Source organism: Ranitomeya imitator, chromosome 3 (assembly GCF_032444005.1).
Source record: "Ranitomeya imitator isolate aRanImi1 chromosome 3, aRanImi1.pri, whole genome shotgun sequence".
NCBI lineage: Eukaryota > Metazoa > Chordata > Amphibia > Anura > Dendrobatidae > Ranitomeya > Ranitomeya imitator.
The window spans coordinates 436116759-436144652 of NC_091284.1; the positions used below are offsets into that span (position 1 = coordinate 436116759).

Sequence of the window (27894 nt, forward strand, 5' to 3'; positions counted from 1 at the left end):
AACAATGTTGTGCTTGGCAGGACTGCAGGAAAGAAAGCCACTGCTCTCCGAATCGAACATACCTGCCTCTCTGCAGTTTGATAAAAATCACCTGACCAAGCTAGAAAGCGTTTGAAATAATGGGCCCCTTTCATCATTTGTGATTTTTTTTAAATCACTTTTCTTTTTCTGTCTTGTGGAATTCGCTTCCATTTTTTTGCATCATACTAATACTAATACTAATTTTTTTAAAAATCTAATTTGCCTTTTATTGTTATCTTTAAGAAGTTTTGACGACGCTTTAGCACAAAAAATCAAAGTTTTGGAATGGACAAGTTAGAGTCCAGGCCTTAAGCCTGCGTTTCCACTACGAGTATTTGATGAATTTTTGATGTTGCAGATTTTCTGCAGCATTTCTGCACTTGTTAGGTAGATTAGGTTACAAGCGTGCGATTTTTACCTGTGGATTTTCCGCATCTGATGCAATTCAATGGGAAAAATTTGAACATAAAACTCAACGTACCTGCAAGCGAAATTGATGATGTCGATTTGAAACACGTTACAGGACAGTTCACGTAAAAAAACACATTGGGCGTGAGAGTTCTATGAATCCATCTACTTTGCTGGAACTGTAAGTTGCTGCGTTTTTGAAGTAGCGAAAATACACTGTGTCAAGAACTCTCCATGGGAGCGCAGCCTAATTGTCATGATCCGTTCCAGGGTTTTATCCTGTCTGCCTTTTTTCCGGGCGGTTCATGTCAAGGGTTAACTTTGCTTTGCCTCATTCTGGATTCAGGTTTGCTATTTAGCTCCGATACATCCTACTGGCGGTGTCAGCTATAGTTCTGCCTTCAGCATGTGAATCTGACTCTGGTAGCTCTTGGTTTGTCCTGCTGTGATCCCTGACTTGCCCCGTGTCTGTTGACTCCCTCTGTCTGCCCTTTTCCCAGTGTTTCCCTGTTTTTCAGTTTTGATTCTCTGGCTTCTGACTTGGCTTGCATTCGGACTCGCTTCTGCCTTCTGACTTTGTCTTATCCGCTTCTGACCGTTGCTGAACCTCCTGGCTTGTTCCTGACCACGTGTACTGCTGTTTCTTTTAGTACTTCTTCCTATTGTTGTTTTTTTGCTCGGTTTGTTTGACCACTCTCTCGCCACTTGGTGGCGCCTATGCTGCTGCTCTGTTGTGCTTCTCTGCTGCGTACAGTCTCACTTCCCTCTCAAGCTCCCTCTGGTGGAGGTTACGTTATACTGCAGTGCGGCAGCATGACACTAATCCTACAGAAATGAGGAAAGACTCAAAGTTATTTTTTCCAAGCCGATGTGTAGGATTAATCAACAACTACCAGAAAAGTTTACATGCAATTTCTCTTGCACAAGTGAAGTCACACCAGATACTGATAGAACAGGATCACATTATTTTGCCATTCATAAACATGCCATACTGGATCTTTTTTCTCAATAGAAAATGACAAACCCTATTTTTTTTTTACTAATCTAGTATTTTATTAACTTTTGGACATGTGTGAAAACCTGCTGCAGCTTTAAGTCAAATGTACGCAGAAATATGGAAAATTATGAAAGGCTTGCAATCTTTCAAGCAGCACAGTAATTACATGTCTAAATTGTAAATACAGTTAGGTCCAGAATTATTTGGACAGTGGCGCAAGTTTTGGCATTTTAGCTATTTACCAAAACATTTTCATGATACATTTATATAATAAATATAGGCCTAAAGTGCAGACTGAAAGATATAATTTGAGTGTCTTCGCATCCTAGTTGGAGTAAGGGTTTATGAATTACAGCTCTTTAATATATATCTGCCTATTTTTAAAAGGATCAAAACTAATTGGACAATTATCTCAAAAACTCTTTAATGGACGGCAGGCGCTATTCCCTCATTAATCCATCAGTAATTAAGCAGGTAGAAGATCTAGAGCTGATACCAGGTGTGGCATTCCCATTTGAAAGCTGTTGCTGTGAACCCACAAAATGAACTCAAAGGAACTCTCAATCGAAGAGAAACAGACCATCATTAGGCTAAAAAAAGAAATCCATCAGACAAAACAGCAGAAATGTTAGGAGTGGCCACATCAATGGTTTGGTACATTCTGCAAATATTGAGCCCACTGGTGAGCTTGGGAAAGGCCTGGATCTCTACAGAACACAAGAGTGGTGGATGCTCTCAGAATCCTTTGCATGGTGAACAAAAACCCCTTCATAAGATTCACCTAAGTGAAGAACACTCTCCAGGAAGGAGGTGTTTCAGTATCTAAGTGCACATCATCAATCAGCCTTAAAGGGACTCTGTCACCTGAATTTGGCGGGACTGGTTTTGGGTCATATGGGCGGAGTTTTCAGGTGTTTGATTCACCCTTTCCTTACCCGCTGGCTGCATGCTGGCTGCAATATTGGATTGCAGTTCATTCTCTGTCCTCCATAGTACACGCCTGCGCAAAGCAATCTTGCCTTGCGCAGGCGTGTACTATGGAGGACAGAGAATGAACTTCAATCCGATATTGCAGCCAGCATGCAGCCAGCGGGTAAGGAAAGGGTGAATCAAACACCCGAAAACTCCGCCCATATGACCCAAAACCAGTCCCGCCAAATTCAGGTGACAGGTTCCCTTTAAAAATAGAAAGCCTAGATTAGAATTTGCACACAAAAAAATCTAAAGAATCCAGTTCAGTTTTAGAAAATGATAAAAAAAACTCTCGTAGTGTGCGCAAATTTATTTTTATCATAATCAAAAGAGTGTTTTTTTGTCCAAATTTGCAGCCCAACGAGCCATTGTATATTAAGCGCCGCTCCAATCTCTCAGTTTTAGAAAAGCATTATTTGGGCAGAAGAAACTAAGATCAAACTGTATCAGAATGATGGGATGAAAAAAGCATGGGGAAGGCTTGGAAAGGCTCATGATCCAAAGCACACAACATCCTCTGTAAAACATGGTGGAGGCAATGTGATGGGTTGGACAAGCGTGGCTTTCAATGGCACAGGGTCACTAGTGTTTATTCATGTTGTGACTGGAGGCAGAGGCAGCTGGATGAATTTTGAAGTGTACAGGGTTACAATTTCTACTCACATTCAACCAAGTGCTGCAAGGTTGATTGGACAGCGCTTCACAGTACAGATGGACAATGACCCAAAACATACTGAGAAAGCAACCCAGGAGTTTTTTAAGACAAAGAAATAGAATATTCTGTAATGGCCGAGTCAATTACCAGATGTCAACCCCATCGAGCATGCATTTCGCATCCTTCAGACAAAACTTAAGGCAGAAAGACCAACAAACAAGCAGCAACTGAAGTCAGCCGCAGTAAAAGCGGCAATGCATCTGTAACAACTCTGCTGGCATCACGTCATGGCCTCACATCTCTCACACTATCTTATCCACTGCTTCAGGTCATGATGTGGTTTCTGTTTCATGCCAGCTCCATGTTCTGTATCTCTGCTCTCTGCATGCCTCATGGCTATGTGTATAGGGGGCCGGCGCCTGAACTCTCTGGTTCTTATAGGAATCAGGTGCATCTGTCTAATCAGTTCCTGACCAATTACCAAGAGGCCTCCTGTATATAGTGCAGCTCCACCCTGTGCTCTGGGCCTGTGCAATGTGTTAGCTCAGTTAGTGTTTAGCTGCTGAGTTTGCCTGGCCTTGCTCTGAGTTTCTCCCTCTGAGCTTTTCTCTGTGCTATAGCCTTGATCTTGTAGTCCGCCCTCCAGGAGGCAGAATATCCTGGTCCCTGTGTCTTTGTCCCTGTGTCTTGTTCCATTGCCTTGTCTGTACTTAGTCTTCTCTCGGTCTCCTTGTCTGTGGCTTCCTTCCCTGCTGTGTCTTTCCTTGTGTTCTCAGTCTGCTTACACTCCGCACTCTTGCGGCTCTGCACTCAGACCTTGCTTCGCACTCTCTGGCTTTGCTCTGTGGCTCCGCTCTTTGCAGTTCTATCTGGCTCCGCTCTTTGCGGTTCTATCTGGCTCCGCCTCCTGTGTTTCTGCACTTGGCTCCGTCTCTGCTCTTGGCTCCGCCTCCAGCGTCTCCGCTCTTGGCTCCGTCTCCAGCGTCTCTGCTCTTGGCTCCGCCTCCAGCGTCTCTGCTCTTGGCTCCGCCTCCAGCGTCTCTGCTCTTAGCTCCGCCTCCAGCATCTCCGCTCTTGGCTCCGCCTCCAGCATCTCTGCTCTTGGCTCCGCCTCCAGCGTCGCCGCTCTTGGCTCCGCCTCCAGCGTCTCCGCTCTCGGCTCTGCTTCCAGGGTCTCCGCTCTCGGCTCCGCCTCCAGCGTCTCCGCTCTCGGCTCCGCCTCCAGCATCTCCGCTCTTGGCTCCGCCTCCAGCATCTCCGCTCTTGGCTCCGCCTCCAGCGTCTCCACTCTTGGCTTCGCCTCCAGCGTCTCTGCTCTTGGCTCCGCCTCCAGCGTCTCCGCCCTTGGCTCCACCTCCAGCGTCTCCGCCCTTGGCTCCGCCTCTTGCGGCTCCGCCCTTGGCTCTGCCTTCTCCTTCTCTTCTCTTAATTCCACCTTCTACTCGTACTCAGCCTCCTGCATTTCTGTTCTTGGTTCTAGCTCTTGTGCTTTCGCTCTGCATCCGCTCTTGCGGTCTTTCTCTACTTGTTACTTAGTCCTCCTGTCTGAACAGGTTCCAACCTGTTTCACATACCTGCCTGTAGACCGGTCCCTACCGGTTCTTCCTATGTTCCAGCCGTACCCGCCTGCCTACCAGAGAGCCAGCCGTGTCCGCCTGCCCGCCAGTGTGGTTTCTGTGGTTTCTGTTTCATGCCAGCTCCATGTTCTGTGTCTCTGCTCTCTGCATGCCTCATGGCTCTTGGCTCCGCCTCCAGCGTCTCCGCTCTCGGCTCTGCCTCCAGGGTCTCCGCTCTCGGCTCCGCCTCCAGCGTCTCCGCTCTCGGCTCCGCCTCCAGCGTCTCCGCTCTTGGCTCTGCCTCCAGCGTCTCCGCTATTGGCTCCGCCTGTCAGCCAGAGTGCCAGCCGTGCCCGCTCCGTTCCTTAGTGGGATCAGCAGCCACAGCCAGACATCACCCTGGAGTGGCACCTGGTAGCTTCCTATTGCACAAGTCTGACCTCACCATGAGAGGCTCCAGCGAACACCTAGGAAGCTACTTAGTTATGCCCCTTCCAGGGAAGTTTGGTCTGTGGTCCAGTGGGGCCACACCCCCGTATGCCCGCGCCAACCAGTCTGGGCGCGTGCGTGACAGCATCACAAAGGAGGAAACCCAGTGTTTGGTGATGTCCATGGCTTCCTGACTTCAGGCATTATCTGCAAAGGATTCTCTGCAAAGTATTAAAAATTAACATTTTATTTATGATACAGTTAATTTGTCCAATTACTTTTGAGCCCATGCAATGAGTGGGCTTTGTAGAAAAAAAGTTTGCAATTCCTACAATTGCATCTCAGTGGTTTCATTGTAAATAAAAAAATAGTGTCACGCAGACCCCAAATCACAAAGATTCTGTCACTGTCGAAATATTTCTGGATGTACCTGTAGAAGTGTTTGTGTCTTTTTATGTATTGTAGCAATCTAATGATAATATTTTTTATTTACACATTACAGTGCTAACATTTTCCACAGCATTTTACAATTCGGAGGGTACTATATGTCATTTATATAGAAGAAACGGACCTTGTAGATAAAATCCAAAAGGGATGATGTAATGAAACTAAACTTTCATGAAATAAAATGATAACTAGTAAACTCTTGTTATGTGCAGTGCAATCCTAGCATTGATCCAGTTCCAGCAGCTTGAAGGTTACTGAATTCACATATTTTCACACACGCACAGATTGACTGGTCGTAAATGTACCATGCCATTCAGTCTCCGGCACTCTTGTCTTCTGTAAACCTTGATTTCTTTGCATCTGGAATCCGCGATATAAAACCAGAACTAGAATCCATGGCCCCGGGTAGCATAAAACAGCTCTGGAAGTTGCCAGGCGGTTTGCTGCAGAATGTCTTGCTGTAGAAGCGGGTCCTTCAGTGACTCCATGTGGTCGAGGAAGGCAGTGTCTTGTGTGAAACAGTTTGCTTCCTCCCCTTGGATCCTCAACACCTCCTCCTCCTCCCTCCTGGTCTCTCTCTAATTCCTCCTCCCCATTCAAACATCTATGTGAATTCCTGCCTCCAGGTTTTCAGTCTGCCTCACTCTGGCATGGTGAAAGCAGAGAGAGAGGCAGAGAAAATCCATCCAAAAAGCCACTGGATGATCAGGGAGAAGCGAGGATTCAGGGAAGAAGTGCACAAGTGCGATACTTCACACATGGATTGCAAACCATGGCTATGATCATCACTAGCTACCAACGATTGGGAACTGCCAGGGATTAAGGAGAGATCTGATACAGGAAAGATATATATCTTTGTACCGTGTTAGCCAGGAGAGATCTGAGCATTTCAAACAAAAAATTGGACCAGTACCGGCTTGGTTTCTGGATTGCTACAGTATTTCAATTGTTGGATTGATCCTTTTCTATGGTTTTATGTTGTTTCCTTAGCATTGGATAGCAAGGGATTTATTGTCGGATAGCGGGAAGGGCAGTCTGCAATGCCCTTTGCCAAGCGGATTGTTGAGCCCCAGTGGCTGTGTAGGCATGCCGTCACCCAGGTAGAGGGGAGCTGTTGCCGGGATCAGGGGGAAGAGCAAAGGCAGCAGCACCCCCGGGGGAATGCCAGGGAAGAATTGGCGGTTACCTCCGCGCAGGTGCCCTCTGACGAGAGGGACCCTCTAGATGGAAAAGAAAAAGATGTGTCCACTCTGGATTTGTGCGCGATCAGCAATGTTTCAATGTCACGGATTTTACGGCAACTCTCGGATGTAGCGCGGCACGCCTGCTCTATTTTCCACGAGCTAGAAGCAGATATTCAGGTTACGGCCCGGCGTGTGCGAGCGCTGCAAGGGAAAATTGGTACTGTCCAGCAGGTTGTCAGCAGCTTGGATCCAAAGCAGGAGACAGTGCGTGAGTACCTCATCTTTGAATGGATTTTGCTGCATTTTGTATTTCGCATCTGTCTGTCGGGGACAAGAATCGCTGATTGGTACAGACCTTTCAAAACAGTACATAAAGGAAAAGCAAAAAAAAAACAGGGCAAAAGGTGAATTGTCACAGAGGCACCAATTTCCTTGCTCTGGCCTCCTGGTTTATGTATCACACTGCTTATCTTATGCTAAAAGTCCCCAAATGTTCCATTATCACCTCAGATGCTACTAGAGAAAGGAGGGAAATCTGCATTGCTGCTCCAGCAGCTGCTGAATGTGAGGAGTAGAGACAAGGGGACGTATTTCTCCTCTGTCACCTCCTTTAGTTATGAAAAATTGTGTCCGATAAGGAACATTGCCTAAAGCTATAGATTTTTCTCTTCTTATCACCTTTTATTATGTTGTAATGCGATAGGTAATATTCCATTTCATATGATGCTTTTTATATGTTGTGTGTACATATTGTGTCTACAGTCATTTCTATCATCGTCATTATTATTATTCCTGTTAATGACTGCGATGCCAGCATGTGTATGCAGGGATTATACCATTAATAACTGTCCTTTACGTGGCGGGCTCTCACGGATTTCCCTAGTTGTGTCTTGCACTGTTAATGTCCTTGCTTCAGCTACTTATCCCTCTGCAGTATCTTTTCATCTGTCTGCTGAGATAAGTAGCCAGAGCTTGGTCCACCCCTTGCTTCCATATATATCAGTTGCTGGGTACAGAAGCAGAATTGGTGGATGTGTTTGATATGAGGCAATTGGTGAAGTGCAAGTGGTTTGAATCATTTCCGTATCCATCGAAACGTCATATTTATTGTCTAATTATGGACAAAAGACAAGCAGTTGTCTCCTGGGTGTAGCTGCTGTGTAATATTTTGCTATACATCCATATTAACCTTCCCTGTCACAGATGATAAATGCAACCCAAGACCTGCCTTTTTTGTCTTCTGGTGGTCATCATTGTTAGCATTGTTAATGATGGCTGGACATGTAACTTTCCTCAACCTGCTTCAGTCATGGTGAGGTGATGTCAACGGTGTGTGACTTACATAAGAAACCTTCTGGAGGCTCCAGATTTTGCGGAATCACTGGGCAGATGCTGAGGACTGAAATCTCAGCAACATTGAGGTGGCAACGCTGAATGATCATTCATGCTCCTAAGCAACAGGAAGGAAGAGGGTATGGTTTACATGATGATAGGCTCCGGGTAGCCAATCACAAGGCACTGCAATCATGGTAATTTTGATATTAAAAGCAGCGCTCTGATAATACAACATCCCGGTATTCTCATAAAAATAGAAAATAGGAACCTGATCCATGACAGGAATTTCTGCTCTATCATATCTGTGCAACTAGATATCGCAGTCAAAATGGATCACACATGACATGACGTTTATGAGCAATACAAGGCCATATCCTGCTAATGCATGTCTATACAATGTATCCTATGCACGGAAATGATGTCTGATACTGCAGTCCAGCCCTGGAAATGTAAGGAAGGGAGGCATGAGGCGTGCTTATCCTCTTCAGACATGTTAGTAGCATCTCCAGCCTCAAAGGAGGAATGGCTGTTATCTTCACAATGACTCAAGTCTGGGCAGTGAGGAAAGGAAAGACATTTCAAGACCTTTACTTATTTGAACATGACCTTGGAAATGTTGCAAAAACATAATGTAAAGGATGTGATAAAATAAGCTGTCCTGTAATGAAATATAAGGCTATTGAGAATGTGCCGGAGGAGGGGACTCTTCACTGCAGTGTTCACATTGAGGGCAGTGGCCAAAGACAAATCTTCTATCAGCCATGTGCGTGACATGTGCACTGTCCTCATATAATATTACACTTGACTGATAATCAGCCAGTGCAGTGACATTATATGGTCGAAGACGGGTTGACTGGATAGCCTAGAAGCTTGCTTTGGCTCCAGACATGCTTTTACACCAAGGTCTAGATTGTAATTATCATAGTGATTCACAACATAGTTATATTTTGTAAAAAAATATCTTAATTGGTGACGGTGTCAAACGTTTAAATATTAAAAGTGCCCCTAAGACCACAAAGTTCATGAATTTTAGGAAGTTCTTTGTCAAACTTGATGTAATTTCCAATATTTGCTAGTAGTCTTGTGCCCTTCTTGAGGTGTATCCCCGTGTGCAGCTCTCAATAGGTGTGGCCCATGGAAGTCTTTACCAGCCTGACAAGTGGAAACTATTTTGTCAATGAGAACATGGCATACCTTAATCAATGGTCATTGTACCTGATACAAAAATCAATTGTTCAAGTGGATTTTAAATATATAACGATAGAGTTGACACCTTCTATAAAAATATGGTAAATTTGTTACTGTTAGGAAATCAGGGAAGTGTCTTTATACAAAATTGGTCATTTGATAAATAAGACCAGGCTGTGTTTGGAGTTTACCATATGCATCTAGATGTGTGCCCAATTTGTGCTTTACATAGACTCATAAATATTGGGTGAGATGTGTAATAGAGGATGTCCTTGTGACATACTGTACATTTCACTAGATTTGATTGATGTTTCCATCAGCTGTATTAAAAACTTAGTTGCCTACACATTGCAGTGCAATTATTTTCAACCATCCGTTCTCCATACAGCATGCTATATGTTCTTTTACTCAATAAAAGCCAATGGCAGACATGTGCAACTGTAAATACATACGTCTGGGTTGCTTGAACATTTAAGACTCAGTGTGAAGTGGAAAAAATGAACATAGAGGAACAACTTAAACTTACTTATTGAGGATACATGCACGGTGAAGGGTGCTTATGTCCTCAATTAGAGGGGAGTGAGCAACCACCAGACACCTATGATGGGGATTATTTCCTTTCAGAGCTAGGAAGGTATGGTATTTGGAAAACTGGTTGCCTGATCCTACCATACTCCGACATCTGCCAGCACTAGAAAGTTAGTATGACCATGCACATTAGACTAAAACTGTCTGAACCCACCAATTTTTGCCAATAGTAAGGTGTATAGAGGCTTCCTGACTCTTCCCCATCAAATGATGTTGGAAGAGATAAGGGTTCCCAGTTTGAAATTTAACACTTGATCCTTTTGTTATTCAGGAGATAAGCCATTGCCAGAGCCATTTGGCAGCAGCTTTCCCCCTCACCACTTTGAAAACAAATGAACTTTCAGCTGAATTAAAAGTTCATGTGTATGGGGGAATCAGGGGAGATATCTTATGGAGGAGTGTTCAGCTGTCAAATATCTTATTTGCATGGTCAGCTATAGGAGGTCCTTATACACATTAAAGTCCTGGCTGATCTGTCAAAATTAGTGTCTTTGGCCGACATTATTTTTATATGTATGACTATCAATTTCTGTCCTATATGTTAGTTTTAAGGAGTTATGTAGCACTTTGAAGAAAGTGATGATATCATTGAATTGGGTCAAAGGCCATTTTTTGCTCTTTGCACGCCCTAATCTGTTCCTCTTTCCTCTCAAAATGTAGGACACTTCTTTTTACATTGTTCAAGGCAAGTTTTTTTTTTTAAACATCGGTCTCTTTCCAAAAATAAGATATTCGTCTATTGTTCCCAGCTGCATCAACAGACTGAGTGCAGAGACAGAACATTCTCAGGCAGCTTTGATTTATTTCGAATATATCGGTTCAAAGACTCAAATACCTTGTAAAAGAATTGTCCGGGATAATTTTTCACTAGGGTGGAGCTCACAGCTGAAATGACTACTCCAGAATTCCTTACAAAATATTTAGTGTCACTCTATTAGATGGCGAGATTTATATACTCCATATGTCTGGTAAATGGCTTACTTTCATAATTAGAAGCCAGGCTTGCTTTTCTGGTTTCATCAACATTTCATTTGCACTTCAGGTGTTATAAGAAATAACAGCTTTGTGCCAAGATGCAGGAACATAATCTGGCTCAAATGAGGTAGAAAATCCTCTATAGAATGCCGTCTGAAAAGATCTGGAATTGAGTTTCACTTGTCTAAAAGTTTAAGAATCAGAATTGATGTAGGGCTGTGGTCAGCGGTGTGCACATTTATCTACGGTATGTGAGCAATAATAATACAGAAATATTGTTAACTTGGAGCCGCTTTATAAATAATATGAAAAAATGCAATCATCAGTAATTGCATAATAAGCTATAATAAACTACTACTATTAATATTAGTATTAATAGAATAACGAATAGAAGAAATTGTAATTATTATTGCAGATTTTAGTTGTTGCTGTCTGCTCAACACAATCTTGTAGCATAAGCCTGCAGCTGTTTTGTATACTTAAAATATTCTAACCACACAGACACCATTTACAGCAGTGAGAGAAATATTCCGAGCCTGTGGTAATGAGCTGAGCAGTCCATTTTCCTAAAAAAGGCTGCCATAAACACTTATTTTACACTGGGGATTGTGCCACCTGGACAACAGAAGAAAATTTTCAATTTTATAGGTTGACAAGGTTATCCTCAGAATTCTGCTACTTGGAAAGTAAGTGATTCAAATAATAACACTATAATGCAATAAAGTTATTCACAGGTCACTAAACTCTTTAAAGTGGAGTTAAACTAAAGCTCAAGATTTTGAACCTGAGCCATCAAAGCTTTTATGATGGTTTTCTAGCTGAAAAAGCTTTGGAAAGTTGCATATTTTTTGGCGCGACTCAAGGATATGCTAACATTTTGGGACTTTTACTGTTCTCAAGCCACTTTTGACCATCTCTGAAAAAATGGGAGAAGCTGAAGCTGGATGGGGCATGCTGAACGCCTCTCCTCAACTTCATGATGAGTGGAGACGTTTGATACTTAACAAATCTTACTCCAGCAGGGACCAGAGTAGGATTTGGGATGAGGTGCACATAGAGGTTCACACCGCTTGTCTAACGCTTCTGACTCAGGAATGTCTGACTCCAGCCCATTTCACGCCGGTATAATGTATCAGGCCCATTCTGTTCATGGTGGAACTGTGTGCAGGGAGCTCCATCCAATGCAAAATCTATAACAGCCTCCACCCACAGTACCATGTGCTATTTTATGTGGAGATTGACTTTTGGTGCCCCTGAGGTAACAGGCCCAAATACTACCTCATCATCATCACCTCTACTGTTTGTCTGAACGAACCCTAATTATGAGTAATAACATACTATGTTGTCTGTAGTATACTTTTCAGGCTCTGTGTCACCTACCATATGATGTTTAGATCGTTTTAACATTATAAGTGTTATCCAGTTGTTAAAAAAGCTACAAATGTTATAAATTACATATAAAATACTTCTTCAACCTCATAGAGCCATGCTCACAAGCCATGCTCACTGGTATCACTGCTCAGTACATGGCCATTGCACTAAGTCCATTGATTAGCAGCAGTGGTTACATGCCAGTATGGCACGTCGTTGCGAGCAGCTATGAAACAAAGATAGGCTTAAGATGGCCTAATCATCTGTGGGGATTGTGGACATAAAAATGGAATGAACTGACAAAAATAACATTTTCTGGCTGGAATCAATGGTGATTCATTGCCTAAATTGAACATGTGCTGATGTTTAAGGGGTGAAACCCATCACCTAATGAACTTACAAAGGACACGCCTGAAGTCAGTCTTCTGTGATATACCTTTCTGCCCTGCTGTGTCTTATACTAACATACATTCCTGAGCAGTACCATACACAGAACTTCAAGGACAAGGGGTGTGCCCGACTATTGTTCTGCCCGAGGCAGAAACATATACCATGCCCTCATTCTGGCACAAGACACTGCAATTTAGAAAGACTGGAAATATTACTGAAATGTCACATTAGTTCAGCAAGAGAATATAGATACTATATGTCCATCTATCTATTGATCTACTACTATATATAATTGCGTTCCATTTACTCATCCCACTGCAAATGCATATTTATGTATGTCCTCAACCGTGTACCCTTTTATGTAAAAAAAACACATTTTTTGAACAAACTGAAGCAGCTAGTTGAGTACTAAACTCAAAGCCTGTTGTAACCAGGATCACACCTCACGTTCAGTCTAATCATCTGGTATTCATTCATGTGATGACGGCCTGATCTCTATGATGGGTTTGTGACCCCTGATCTGTAGGAATGAAATAAGCTGGGCAGGCACAAGTGTTGTCAGCAGAAATGCTTGCACCGACTGTGGGTGACAGCAACCAGTAGTGAAGTGATATTCTGTCTTTATTGATAGGGTATCCCATGAATCTTCCTGTATGGGAGTCATTGGAGAGATTGTACCCAGTACCTCAAAGGTCTTAATGTTTTGGCAGTTCCAAGTGAGTTACAGGGACACAATCATTTCAGTGTTCATAACAACAAGCTTACTATTACTACAGGACCAGAACAAGATGTCCTGAATGAGGCAAAATCCATAATCTTGCATATACGGATCCAATAATTGTGTCAGTGCACACCACCGATGGTCCTTGTGAAAAAAAAAATCACAGCTTGCACTAGTATGGTCCAGAATAGCGCATGTCAATAGCAGGCTGTTCCTGCACCTGTCCGCTATGCTGAGGAACACCTAGGGCTTCATGTGTAGCCAGTCACATCCACAATTTGCAGACAAGATTTGCAAAAGTTTTAGTAAGGCCGTCTGAACCGGGCCTTAGGCTCACATTTTTAACAGTCTTTTAGGACATATGTTTCTTTACAGTCGGTAACAATTTTTGTAAAGTCTTCATGCACAGTGATTTCATTTTAGGCCTTTTTGTGACGATTTTCCTCAAAGTGCAGCATATTATGAACACGGCATTTTGTCTGGAATTATTTTTCCAAAGTGATGCTTGTAGGGCTTAAAAATGTGAGAAAAATATTTGTATTTCAAATGTTGTAACATTGAAATGCCAACAAAAATGATAGATGCTAAGAAAAATGGCTGCTATTCAAGGCATTCTATACAGTTGTTTAGAAAACACTGAAATAATAGTGTGCGTGAAAGAGGCCTAAACTCTGACTCCAGGCCATATATTTGAGAGGTTAACGTTAACTGTCTTTGACCTAGAGCAATTCTGTCCATAGTAACGAAAGATTTTTTGGAGTGATGACAACATTTTATTAGGGACATTTCTTGGATGACATTTCCATTAACTGCTCCTCCAAGGTATCTACTAGAGTGGTCATTGTGCACAGACTATATTATAAGGATATGTCAAACATGAGCTGCTCATAATGTCAGTGTCCGGTGTTTTAAAGCCACTTCTACACAATGTCTCTGTGTGAGTTCAGTACAATGGTGAAGTCCTATTGTGATGAGACCGGTAGAGCATGGCCTATATGGTGTCCGACTGAGGAGATGTATCATAAGAAAAGAGAGAACTGCTACTCATTTATGATATTCGCAAGCTATATTTTCACTGTTTTATATATTTAATAACTTATGACATTCATGACACATATTAGAACATCAATAGTTCTATTTGCATGGGGTGGAAGAATGGTTGTCATCAATGCCTTGCAGTGTAAGACCAGTGCCAACATTTATGGACCTTGTATTTTACCTGCATGCATGCATTTCTATCCTGAGCAATTAGTTTCTCGTATGGCTATGTAGTAGGGAAAATTCTCCAAGTGAGGAGGAGGATCCCCTGTTGACAGCATCAAGACTTCTGGGCCATCAGTAATTTAGTAAAATGCTGCTTTCTTTTTCATTTGGTTTTGTCATAGCGTTGAAAATTCTCAGTCCCAGCATTTTGTCCTCTTCGATGACCCTTACTTACTCTTTTAACACTTAAATGATGCCTTTTGTATCCTTTGCACCCAGCCTTTGCATGCAGCTTACAGTAGATAACAACAGAAGTTCAGCTTCTCACAGATGGTGTGGGAAACAGGAGCAAGCAGAACAATAGAAGTGCCAGCAGCATGGAACAAGAGAGGAAGGAAACTGAGGCAGAGTTAAGAGACTTGTCATTCTAGATAAAAAAAACTATTTTGTAATTATTAGTTTAATTAATAAATCTCATCCTTTGTGATGATAATCTATTTCACTATGAAGAACCTTTTGTCTTCCTTCCATGTATATGATACAAATACAATATATATATATATATATATATATATATATATATATGCGCCTTGAAAATGTATTCATACCCTATGAACTTTTCCACATATTTCATGTTACACCCACAAACTTAAATGTATTTTATAGAGATATTATGTGATGTGCCAACACAAAGTAGCAAGTGCTTGTGGAATGTAAAGGAAATAATAAATGGTTTTCTAATAATTTAAAAAATGGCAATCTGAACATTGTGATGTGCCTTTGTATTCAGCCCCCTTGTAGTCTGATAGCCCTAAATAAAATCCTGAGTGACCAATTGCCTCCAGAAGTCACTTAATTAGTAAATTGAGTCCAACTCTGTAATTAATTCTCAGTAAAACTATAGCTGTTCTGTGAAAATCTCAGAGGTTTGTTTGAGGTCATTTGGAATCATAAAGCTCCATGAAAACAAAGGAAAATACCAAACAGGTCAGGGATAAAGTTGTGGAGAAGAGGAAAGCAGAGTTAGGTTATAAAAAGTATCCAAAGCTCTGAACATCACACGGAGCACAATTCAATCCATTAGCGAAACTGGAAGGAGTATGGCACAACTGCAAATTTACCAAGACATGGCTGTCCAAATAAGCTGACATCCCAAGGAAGGAGAGCACTAACGAGAAAAGTAACCAAGAGGCCCATGGTCACTCTAGAGGAGCTGCAGAGCCTCAACAAAGCCATTCACTATTATTATGAGGTTGACAGAGTCACTTTGTACTTTGGCCACTATCCCCATAGTGCTCATCTTTTTTAGCATGTTAGTCTATGCTTTTATGAGGACTTATTTTTGTGGAGTACACACAGTCACACTTTGATTCCAGTGCTGCGTTATAATCCTTTTTGTAGTATTGGGATAGGAAGCCTCATTTTTATAATGGATTTATTTTCCTATTTTCCGGCATATTAATATTTATTATGTCTGCTTATACAGCACCAGCATATTTAAGTGTGCTTTGCAGACGTTGTCATCACTCACTGTCCCCAAGTTTATAGTCGAAATTCCATGCCGCTGTTGTCCAGGGTCAGTTTTGTACCCAGGACAACAAAGCAACAGTGCTAACCTCTTAGCCACCATACTGAGCTCAACACTGGAGGACACAGACAGAAGAGGGCCCCTGTGCAAGAATAGAATATGGGCCCTTTGCAGCCCAATATCTCATTATAATGCACATTTCCACCTGCTTTTCAGACGTTGAAATGGGCCACCTTATCTCTTGGGCCCCTGTGAGACAAAACAGGTTACACCCATGATATGTCTGCTCCTTGACCTCAATATTTAGCTAAATGTGCTGATGTACCTTATTACAAATTGGATGAACATTCAACCATCGGACACAAATTATTCCAAATTCCCACCCCCACCTCTATTGGAGCATGCATGTATTTTCAATGGAAAAGTGCAGTAAGCTGCTACCAGACACGTCTGAGAATAAAGGGAATTGAACTTTAACATGCATGATTCTTCCTGCCTACTTCATTATCTGTCATGAGAGAGTCTTGCTTATCTGGTCCCATCAGAAACATCATGTTTCCTTCTAATGTGTAAAAGGAATAATTGGTGCCTTTGATCATTTACATGTAAAGTCAAAGTACATCTTGCATGTACAGTGGGGCAAAAAAGTATTTAGTCAGTCAGCAATAGTGCAAGTTCCACCACTTAAAAAGATGAGAGGCTTCTGTAATTTACATCATAGGTAGACCTCAACTATGGGAGACAAACTGAGAAAAAAAAATCCAGAAAATCACATTGTCTGTTTTTTTATCATTTTATTTGCATATTATGGTGGAAAATAAGTATTTGGTCAGAAACAAACAATCAAGATTTCTGGCTCTCACAGACCTGTAACTTCTTCTTTAAGAGTCTCCTCTTTCCTCCACTCATTACCTGTAGTAATGGCACCTGTTTAAACTTGTTATCAGTATAAAAAGACACCTGTACACACCCTCAAACAGTCTGACTCCAAACTCCACTATGGTGAAGACCAAATAGCTGTCAAAGGACACCAGAAACAAAAATGTAGCCCTGCACCATTCTGGGAAGACTGAATCTGCAATGGCCAACCAGCTTGGAGTGAAGAAATCAACAGTGGGAGCAATAATTAGAAAATGGAAGACATACAAGACCACTGATAATCTCCTTCGATCTGGGGCTCCACGCAAAATCCCACCCCGTGGGGTCAGAATGATCACAAGAACGGTGAGCAAAAATCCCAGAACCACTTGGGGGGACCTAGTGAATGAACTGCAGAGAGCTGGGACCAATGTAACAAGGCCTACCATAAGTAACACACTATGCCACCATGGACTCAGATCCTGCAGTGCCAGACGTGTCCCACTGCTTAAGCCAGTACATGTCCGGGCCCGTCTGAAGTTTGCTAGAGAGCATTTGGATGATCCAGAGGAGTTTTGGGAGAATGTCCTATGGTCTGATGAAACCAAACTGGAACTGTTTGGTAGAAACACAACTTGTCGTGTTTGGAGGAAAAAGAATACTGAGTTGCATCCATCAAACACCATACCTACTGTAAAGCATGGTGGTGGAAACATCATGCTTTGGGGCTGTTTCTCTGCAAAGGGGCCAGGACGACTGATCCGGGTACATGAAAGAATGAATGGGGCCATGTATCGTGAGATTTTGAGTGCAAACCTCCTTCCATCAGCAAGGGCATTGAAGATGAAACGTGGCTGGGTCTTTCAACATGACAATGATCCAAAGCACACCGCCAGGGCAACGAAGGAGTGGCTTCGTAAGAAGCATTTCAAGGTCCTGGAGTGGCCTAGCCAGTCTCCAGATCTCAACCCTATAGAAAACCTTTGGAGGGAGTTGAAAGTCCGTGTTGCCAAGCGAAAAGCCAAAAACATCACTGCTCTAGAGGAGATCTGCATGGAGGAATGGGCCAACATACCAACAACATTGTGTGGCAACCTTGTGAAGACTTACAGAAAACATTTGACCTCTGTCATTGCCAACAAAGGATATATTACAAAGTATTGAGATGAAATTTTGTTTGACCAAATACTTATTTTCCACCATAATATGCAAATAAAATGTTAAAAAAACAGACAATGTGATTTTCTGGATTTTTTTTTTCTCAGCTTGTCTCCTATAGTTAAGGTCTACCTATGATGTAAATTACAGACGCCTCTCATCTTTTTAAGTGGTGGAACTTGCACTATTGCTGACTGACTAAATACTTTTTTGCCCCACTGTATGTGGGACGCTATAGACCTCAGACACATGAGACTAACCTCAGCTGACCCTGCTCATATTGACAGGTTCAGCTGACAATCTAATGTATATGGGGGACCACCGGACAGATGACTGACAGTGGATTAAGGATCAGGAATGTCTGATTTCAGACTGCTGATCCTTTTCATATCTGGCAGTGGCTCTATCATACAGAGTGAGTGCTCCTCTAAATGGAAAAGTTGGGCTGCAGGCCGAACAATTGGCTGAACCATAATTCTACTCAAAGCCATATAATGTGTATGGGGCTTACCGTATTTTTCGGACTATAAGACACACAGGACTATAAGGCGCACCCAGGTTTTAGAGGTGGAAAATAGGGAAAAAAAATATTTGAAGCAAAAAAATGTGGTAAAATATTTAATAACATAAATAACATACTATTATATGTGGTGTTATTATATATAATAGTATGTTATTATGTTGGAAGCTGCGGGACCAGTGTGGTGTCTGTACAGTACTATATGAAGATGCTGGAGGGTGAGTATAAGAATGGGGGCACAGGGCTTATATTGAAAGCACCACTCCAGCACTGCAAAATAACACTGGAGTGCTGCTTTAAAATCCCATGGGAGAACTATAACTCCCAGCATGTCCTGCAGATCCTATGACATGGTGGGAGTTATAGTTCACCAAAGTAGTGGCAGAGTGCTTTATTGTGTTTTGTAAAGACTAACCTCTTAAATGTGGCAGCCAGCCACACTGTGGTGAGGTAAAAGCATCCCATGACTGCACACAGAGCCTTCCATCGTTTCCTTTCCACAGCACAGGTTATGAGGAAGCTGCAGATTTTAGTGGAGAGCCTGAAGGACCTGTGATGATGTCAAGAAGAGGGAGGGCTCTGAGCTGCCATGTGATGCTCCAGCCCGCCCACTCCTGACATCAAACAGGTCCTGTTTGTGCACAGCACTTGGCGTCCAGCCCAGGCATGGCAGGCAGGTATGCAGCGATCTCCTCACTCCTCTGGCCCCTGCTGCTGCTGCCTCCTCTCCCCCGGACACACAGACCTCCCCAGCTGCTGCAGGAATCAGCGCTGGAGAAGCCATGTGTGTCCCTGCTTAACCCTGCTGTTCTGTTGGTCAAAAATGACCGACTTTGAACTTCAATATTCTTTAAAATATTCAAGATGCGGCTCTGAAACCCGTGGCCGACCGACCCATCCTCATTTAAGTCAATCAACCACAAGTTTCAGAACCGCATCTTGAACACCCCAAAAAATACCAAAGTTCAAAATAGGTCTCCCCAGACCGAACAGAACAGCAGGGTTAAGTGCAGTATTCATTTGCTGCTCCCTGCTCACAGCTCAGCTGATAGGTGGGCGGGGAGCCGCTTATGAATATTCACTGCACTTAATCATTCGGACCACATGGTTTCCCCAGAGGTGATTCTGGGCAGTGGGGACATCCTGAAGTGGGATATCAGTGCGATCCCACTCACTGCTGCCCCCCTCCCCACATGCTACATCCGTACCATAAGACGCACCCACACTTTCATCCCAAATTTGGAGGAAAAAAAGTGCGTCGTATGGTCGGAAAAATACGGTAAATCTGACTATGGACATGAGATATTTATCCAACCAATGGCAAGTCCAGCTGAATTTGGTGATATTGGCAGACAACTGATGTTTATGGTGGTCATACACACACAAGGGACAGCACAGGGCAATGAAATAACCAGGATCTGCCAATATTCAGCAGATATAGCTCATGACTATGGCCAGTCTAAAGGTACCGTCACACTCAGCAACTTTGCAAAGAGGACAACAACAATCCGTGACGTTGCAGCATCCTGGATAGCGATCTCATTGTGTTTGACACGCATCAGCGATCTGGATCCCGCTGTGCCATCGCTGGTCAGAGCTAGAAGTCCGGAACTTTATTTCGTCGCCAGGTTGGCGTGTATCGTCATGTTTGACATCAAAAGCAATGACGCCAGCAACGAGCATAGGGCCCCTAGATGTGTGTTGGATCGGTACACTCCGGCTGTTTGACATGGAGCTAACAACCAGCGAGAACGAGAAGTGAGTCGCCGTTACGTCACTGGATCGCTCCTGCATCGTTCTGGAGTTGCTGTGTTTGACGTCTCTACAGCGACCTAAACAGCGACGCTCCAGCGATCTAGTTTAGGTCGGCTCGTTGTCTATATCGCTGCAACGTAGCTGAGTGTGATGGTACCCTAATGAAAATAAAGGTGTTAATACAATTACCATATACAAAAGTAAAGGTACAGTTCTGGCACATGTCAGCCCCTCATTAGGAGGTGTCCTTTGTTTGTCCTAATCTGCTTGGAGGATAGCTGTGAAATTCCTTTAACTCCTTCTCTGCCATGCCAAGTTTCCTGTGATGTGCTGCCTGTTCTGACTAGATCAAAGCCTTGAGAAGGATGAATAGTCCATTCAGACATTTATTGTCAGGCGAGCATTGTGTCATTAGATATCACAGGAAAGTGGGTGTGGGATGATGGACATTTCTGTGGAACATTAATGTTATTCTTCATTTTCTTTAAACACCATACTCGTGAAGAAGAGGTAATTTTAAATAGTGGAATTCTTTATGCATATCTTCTTTTATGTTGCTTAGAACCCTAGGGCATTTTATTGGGTAAGCACAAAATACCCATGCTTTATACATACAGTAAATTACTGTGTCAGAGGATTTACCTTTCCCTTTGATGACTCTCCACCTAAAAGCAAATTGTCTTAAAGCTGTAGAAACCAATCTTAATTCCTCTTTTGGTTTGTCAGATGAAGTCAGATACACTGATGGCATGACTGAAAATTCTGTAGCATCCAAGGTAGATGACTACTGCTAGGTGGCCGGGAACCATAGAGAGTAATCAGACTATTCTGAAGCAGCCCATAGCAAGGTACTCCCTGCTCCGCTCTGCTTGATTGATAGACCTCTCTCATGGATGTACATTGGAAGAGATCTGTCAATCAACTGGACTAGAGTTTGGAGAAGGCAGCGTCAGACTAGTCAGTCAGGTCTCTCCCTAAAGTCCTTTGTTGGCTTTACAAATTATGTTTTCGCTAAAATGCTTCAGTATTTCAGAGAATGTTCTGACAACATGAAAGCAGTGACAGGTTCTCTTTAAGTACATTTTTTCTAAGATTTCTGCTATATTTACATTGCTGGTTGTGACATGTTATAAAGGAGAATATATTGGTACCTATAGATTTATATGCAATATCATCATCCTATTTTTGTTCCTTTGATGCATGGTCTCCAGTAATAAACTCTCTGTGAACTATGGGCAGAAATATTGCATTAATATAAGTTCTTTGCTGATCACAAGCTGATTTTATTTCATTTTCAATTGGCAGATTGTACTCATAAAAAAAAGAAAATAAAGAAAATCTTTATTGGGAGACTCAGGCTTGGACATGTTCTCTAAATTCAGCTTTTCCCAGGGCAGATTATTATTCTCAGATTGTTTATAATTCGAGTTACTTTTCTGATAAAGTAATGCAGCTGCAGGGATCTATTGCAATGGGGTAAATGCTTGCTTTGTATCTTAATCAGAACGCTCATCCCAAGAATTAATGGTCTGAAACAGATAAATAATGCGTATATGATATAGTGTAGATACCTAAATGTGTGGTAATCTATGGTAAAATGGCAATAATGGGTGGTAAGGGTAAGTTGGAAATGTATCATCATTATTATTATTACTACTTTTTATTTACAGAGAGGGTATTTTCTTTTGTGATGCTTTGCCTCCTTTACTACAGCTGACTTTAGTTGCTGCTTGTTTGTTGGCCTTTCTGCCTTAAGTTTTGTCTTCGGCATGTCAAATTCATGCTCGATGGGGTTGAGATGTGGTGATTGACTCTGCCATTACAGACTATTCCACTTCTTTGCCTTAAACTCCTGGTTTGCTTTCTCAGTATGTTTTGGGTCATTGTCCATCTGTCCTGTGACGCGCCGTCCAATCAACCTTGGTGCATTTGGTTGAATCTGAACAGAAAGTATAGCTCTGTACACTTCAGAATTCATCCGGCTGCTTCTGTCTTAAAGGGAATCTGTCATTACATTTGACCTTTCTAAACTATTACTATGGGCATACAGGTTATAGACTGCTGAAAAAAAATCATTCCTGTTTGCCTCATATCAGATGTCTTATGGAGAAATCATCTTTTATCACTTTATATAAATTACCTCTTCCAGGACATGGGGAGGACACTGCCAGAAAGATAACTCTGCCTCCAGAAATTATTTTACATTAAGGGAGAGTTACCAGTGTGATGTGTAATGGCCGCTCTCTGATCTCACTGCAGAGCTGTGTGTGGTTATAACAGACACATCTGCAGGATAGCCTCAGCTTCAGCCTCCATCTCCCAGGCAGAAAGGGTTGTAATTTTGTTGCAATACAGCAGAGCTTAGAGAGATGAAAAAAAAAGTTAATTTCTCCTGTTCAGTGTTAGTTACATGTTTCACACTTGTAACTCCTCCTTTCATTTAAAATAAGCTCTGGAGGCAGAGCTATCTTCCATGCTACATCCTCCGCTGCAATTCCGGAACTCCCTGCTGCGGGAAAAATGCATGCGGAATTGGCATGCATTTTCCCACTAAACACTAGCGTTTTACAAGCGTAATTAGCTTGCAGAATGCTAGCGTTTTCAAAAGTGATCTGTAGTATCGCTTGGAAAACTGATTGACAGGTCGGTCACCGATGTCAAACATAGTGTTTGACAAGTGTGACCAACTTTTTACTATTGATGCTGCCTATGCAGCATCAATAGTAAAAAGATATAATGTTAAAATATTAAAAAAATAAAAAATCGTGATACTCTCACCCTCCAGTGTCCCCCGCAGGCTTCCAGTGCCTCGTGATGCTCCCGTTCCCAATAATGCCTCACGGCAATGACCCCAGATGATGTAGCGGTCTCGTGAGACCGCTACGTCATCACAGGTCATTGCCGCAAAGCAATATTGGGAACGGGAGCATCGTGAGGAGCGGGAAGGCTGCGAGGGACACTGGAGGGTGAGAATATCATGATTTTTTATGTTAATTCTTTCTTTTTACAGGTATATGTTTCCCAGAGCCTGGAGGAGAGTCTCCTCTCCTCCACCCTGGGTACCATCCGCACATGATCCGCTTACTTCCAGCATGGTGGGCATAGCCACATGCGGAAAGTAAACGGATCAATGCATTCCTATGTGTGCGGAATCCCTGCGATTCCACACAAAGATTGAACATGCTGCGTTTTTTTCTGGAATATGATTCCGCCGCGGAAAAAAACGCAACATGGGCACAAAAATTGCGGATTACATTCTAATAATAGGATGCTTAACGTAAGCATTTTTTTATCAGTTTCATCCCTTTATTATAGCGAAAAATCCTGAACCTGTGCACATAGCCTTAGAGATAATTGTCCAATTATTTTTGGTCAATTTAAAAAGAGGTACCTGCATATTAAGGAGATGTATTTCGTAAGCCCTTACTCCAATTAGAATGTGAATATCCTTAAATTAAAGCTGAGAGTCTGTGCATGAAGCCAATATTGATTATATAACTGTACCTTTAATATGTTTTGGAAAACAGCTAAAATGCTAAAACTTGTGTCACTGTCCAAATATTTCTGGTAGCAACAAAAAATAGATGCAGAACTCCAAAAATTGTATAAATTGTAAGACTTTAATGGCTCTTGTGGCAACGTCTCAGTGTGAACCGAAACATCATCAAATGGGCCATTAAAGTTCTATCTATCTATCTATCTATCTATCTATCTATCTATCTATCTATCTATCTATCTATCTATCTATCTATCATCTATCTTTATAGACTGTTATTGCTAGCTTTTCAATAACAAAAATATTGTTCCAAACCTTTTTAATTTGATAACTTATTTTCAGCAAATTTGTAAGACATACCAAATAGCTAATATAGAAAGAACATAATATCTATCCTACCAGTTTCCATGGATTACTTATGTGGTGTTTTCATGTAATTTAGCAGGCCTGTGGTATGCCACCCATTTAGTTTTTAACGACACCATACTGCTTAGTTGAACTGAAATGAGATTTGTTTTTTTTAAGTTTTCACATAGCCTTGGCATACTTTGTGGTTTCCTAGGTTATATATCTTGGAGCTAATAAATTTAGTGTTTCAACCCAAATACCAGTGTTCTCCTGGTCATATGGCACTCCTGGCCTGTTATATTGCCATTGTAAATATATTCTTACATTACTTTTCATACTTTGAAATAGGTTAGTGAACAGATTTTCTAACCTATTCTTGATAGAAACACTTTTTTTCTGTATAACCCTCCCCCAGAGCCAATGTAAATTAGGCACTCATGAATCCTGGCCAAAAAAGAAGCTCTGGCTCTTTCTGAGATTTTGCACCTCTACATTTTTTGCGTTGTTATTTATGCTGGTTAAATGCCCCATATAGCAGCTTAACATTAGGTTTTTTTTAAGACTTGTCCATTTCTCTGAGTTTATTCTCTTTTAAAAACGTTGAAAACATTTTAGAAGACTAGAAATCAAAGTAATTTACGATGGATCATTAACATTTCTCAACAGTTTACAAGTCTCATTAGATCCAAGGATCAAAAAATTGACAGATGAATTAGGGGAAAAAATGAGAAAAATAATTTTGAACAGTGATGATGGGTTAGGAGCTTACTATTGTAATGTAGAGTGGGGGCTGGTGACCTATTCCAATTCAATGCTATAATGTCAATCTGCAGAGAAAGGAAGCTTCTAGAATGTTTTACATTAGCATTGTGAAAAGTAAGCCACAGTCAGCTGAAATGCATTGTAGTCACAGCCTATTTACACTGTGACCTGTCACTGACCTGTGTAATGCTATAGAGTAGACCATTCACCTGCTGATCTTAAATTACAGAAAAAATGGAAATGATGCTTAAAGGGACGCTATCAGAAAATGACCTATTGTTTACATCAGGTTCATCAGGTTTTTTTTTGCTTGATGTATTTTTTTAAAACCATGTCTTTCTTCTTTTCATATTAGCATCTTTGAAAGCAAAAATAGTAGTGGTTAGCACAGCAGCCTTGCAGCGCTGGAGTCCTGGGTTCAAACCCCACCAAGGACAACATCTGCAAAGAGTTTGTATGTTCTCTCCGTGTTTGCGTGGGTTTCCTCCAGGCACTCCGGTTTCCTCCCACATTCCAAAGACATACTGATAGAGAATTTAGATTGTGAGCCCCAACGGGGACAGTGATGATAATGTGTGCAAAATGTAAAGCGCTGCGGAATATGTTAGCGCTATATAAAAATAAAGATTATTATTATTATTATTATTAATCTTGGAATTTTCACAATGACTATTGGAACATGTTGAGTTGTTCCTATCCTTTCAGGAAGAGTTTACAACAGTATCCTTATCATCAGATGCAAGATTACAATGACAGGTAACACATTTATTCACAGCTGATGACATAAGCCACCAATTACAATAGGCGATGTCAGGGCTGACCATGCTTCCCCTTATTCATAGTGATTTTTGCACATGCTCATTAGGCCCTTCAGTGCAAAAGATAAGGTCAGGGTCTGACCATTGTGGCTATGCACATGTGTTGTTTCCTTAAACAAAATAAAGTTAAAATATAAAAAAAATACCAGTGGCCAATGTAAAAATTAGAATATTTATATTTTGTACTTTTAATACAGATGTTATATGACAAAAAAAAACAAAAATGGCTAAAAAATAAATGTAACACAAACCTGATTTAACTATAGTTTATTTTCTGATGTTAGCTTACCTTTAAGGGTATGTTTCCACGTTCAGGAAACGCTGCATTTTTGATGCTGCGTTGAGCCGCAGCATCAAAAACGCAGCGTCCAGATGTTACAGCATAGTACAGCATAGTGGATGGGATTTCATGAAATCCCGTCTACACTATGCATTAAAAGACGCATGCGGCATACTTGCAAAAACGCACATGTGGCGCGTCTTTTAAGAACAGAGCATGTCCTTACATTGCTGAAACAACGCAAGGACAACGCAGGTGACCTGCCAGAGACCTCAGGTGCAGATTTGGTCAGGATTTTACCTGCATAAAACAGGTGCAGATTTGGTCAGGATTTTACCTGCATAAAATCCTGACCAAATCCTGATGCAATCCTGAACGTGGACACATACTCTAACCCTTTTCCCGAAGCCTGTTTTCACTTTCCTAATCAAGACAATTGTTTCAATTCTGACCAGTGTCACTTTATGAGATATTAACTCTGGAACGCTTCAATGGATCCCAGTGATTCTGAGAGTTTGTTTTCGTGACATATTGTGCTTCATGTTAGTGGTAAATCTAGGACTATCATTTTTGTGTCTCTTAGTGAAAATATCGAAAATTTGGCGAACATGTTGCAATTTTCAAACTTTTCTTGTTCGTGCCCTTAAAGGGACACTGTCACCTGAATTTGGAGGGAACAATCTTCAGCCATGGAGGCGGGGTTTTTGGGTGTTTGATTCACCCTTTCCTTACCTGCTGGCTGCATGCTGGCTGCAATATTGGATTGAAGTTCATTCTCTGTCCTCCATAGTACACGCCTGCGCAAGGCAAGATTGCCTTGCGCAGGCGTGTACTACGGAGGACAGAGAATGAACTTCAATCCAATATTGTAGCCAGCATGCAGCTCGCGGGTAAGGAAAGGGTGAATCAAACACCCAAAAACCCCGCCTCCATGGCTGAAGATTCTTCCCTCCAAATTCAGGTGACAGTGTCCCTTTAAACCAGTGAGTTATGTCACACAAAATAGTTAATAAATAATATTTACCACATGTCTACTTCACATTAGTATCATTTTTGGACAAAAAAAATTTGTTAGAAAGTTAGAAGGGTTAAAAGTTGAATGGCAATTTCTAATTTTTCCAACAAAATTTACATCACATTTGAAGTGACTTTGAGGGGCCTATGTGACAGAAAATACCCAAAAGTGACATCAAACTAAAAACTGCACCCCTCAAACTATTCAATACCACATTCAAGAAGTTTATTAACTCTTCAGGTGCTTCACAGGAATTAAAGCAATGTGGAAGGAAAAAAATGAAAATTTAACTTTTTCGCACAAAAAAAATGTTATTTTAGCATCAAATTTTGCAATTACATAAGGGTAACAGGAGAACGTGCACCATATAATTTGTTGTGCAATTTCTCCTGATTACGCTAATACCCCATATGTGGTAGAAAATTATTGTCTGGGCGCATTGCAGGTCTAGAGAGGGAAGGAGCAACATTTGACTTTTGGAATGCAAAATTGACTGGAATCGATAGCAGACACCATGTCGCATTTGGAGAGCCCCTGATGTGTTTAAGCGGTGTAAATCCCCCCAAAAGAGACCTCATTTTGGAAACTAGACCCCTTAGGGAATTTATCTAGATGTGTGGCTATCACCTTGAACCCCCAGGTGTTTCACAGAATTTTATGGCGTTGAGCTGTGAAAGTAAAAAATGTTGTTTTTAGCCCCAATTTTTTTATTTTCACAAGAGTAACAGGAGAAAAAGGACTCCAAATTTGTTGTGTGAATTGTAGTGAGTATGCCAATACACCATATGTGGGGGAAAACTACTCTTTTGGTGCATGGCAGGGCTCGGAAGGGAAGGAGCACCATTTGACTTTTGTAATGCAAAATTGGCTGCAATTGATAGCAGACACCATGTCACATTTGGAGATCCCTGTGCCT

At 41.7% G+C, this 27894-nt stretch overlaps 1 protein-coding gene across 2 annotated transcripts in view; it reads left to right on the forward strand.

The window, feature by feature from the left end:
• The first annotated feature begins 6117 nt into the window (after positions 1–6117).
• NHS (NHS actin remodeling regulator) overlaps positions 6118–27894 on the forward strand; it is a 306111-nt gene continuing 284334 nt past the window's right edge. The window contains exon 1 of one of the 2 annotated variants that reach the window (XM_069757326.1): positions 6118–6937. In XM_069757326.1, the coding sequence (XP_069613427.1) occupies positions 6526–6937 (412 nt within the window). In that variant the 5' untranslated portion in view covers positions 6118–6525. The remainder of the gene's footprint in view (positions 6938–27894) is intronic. The other variant, XM_069757325.1, reaches the window with a different exon arrangement.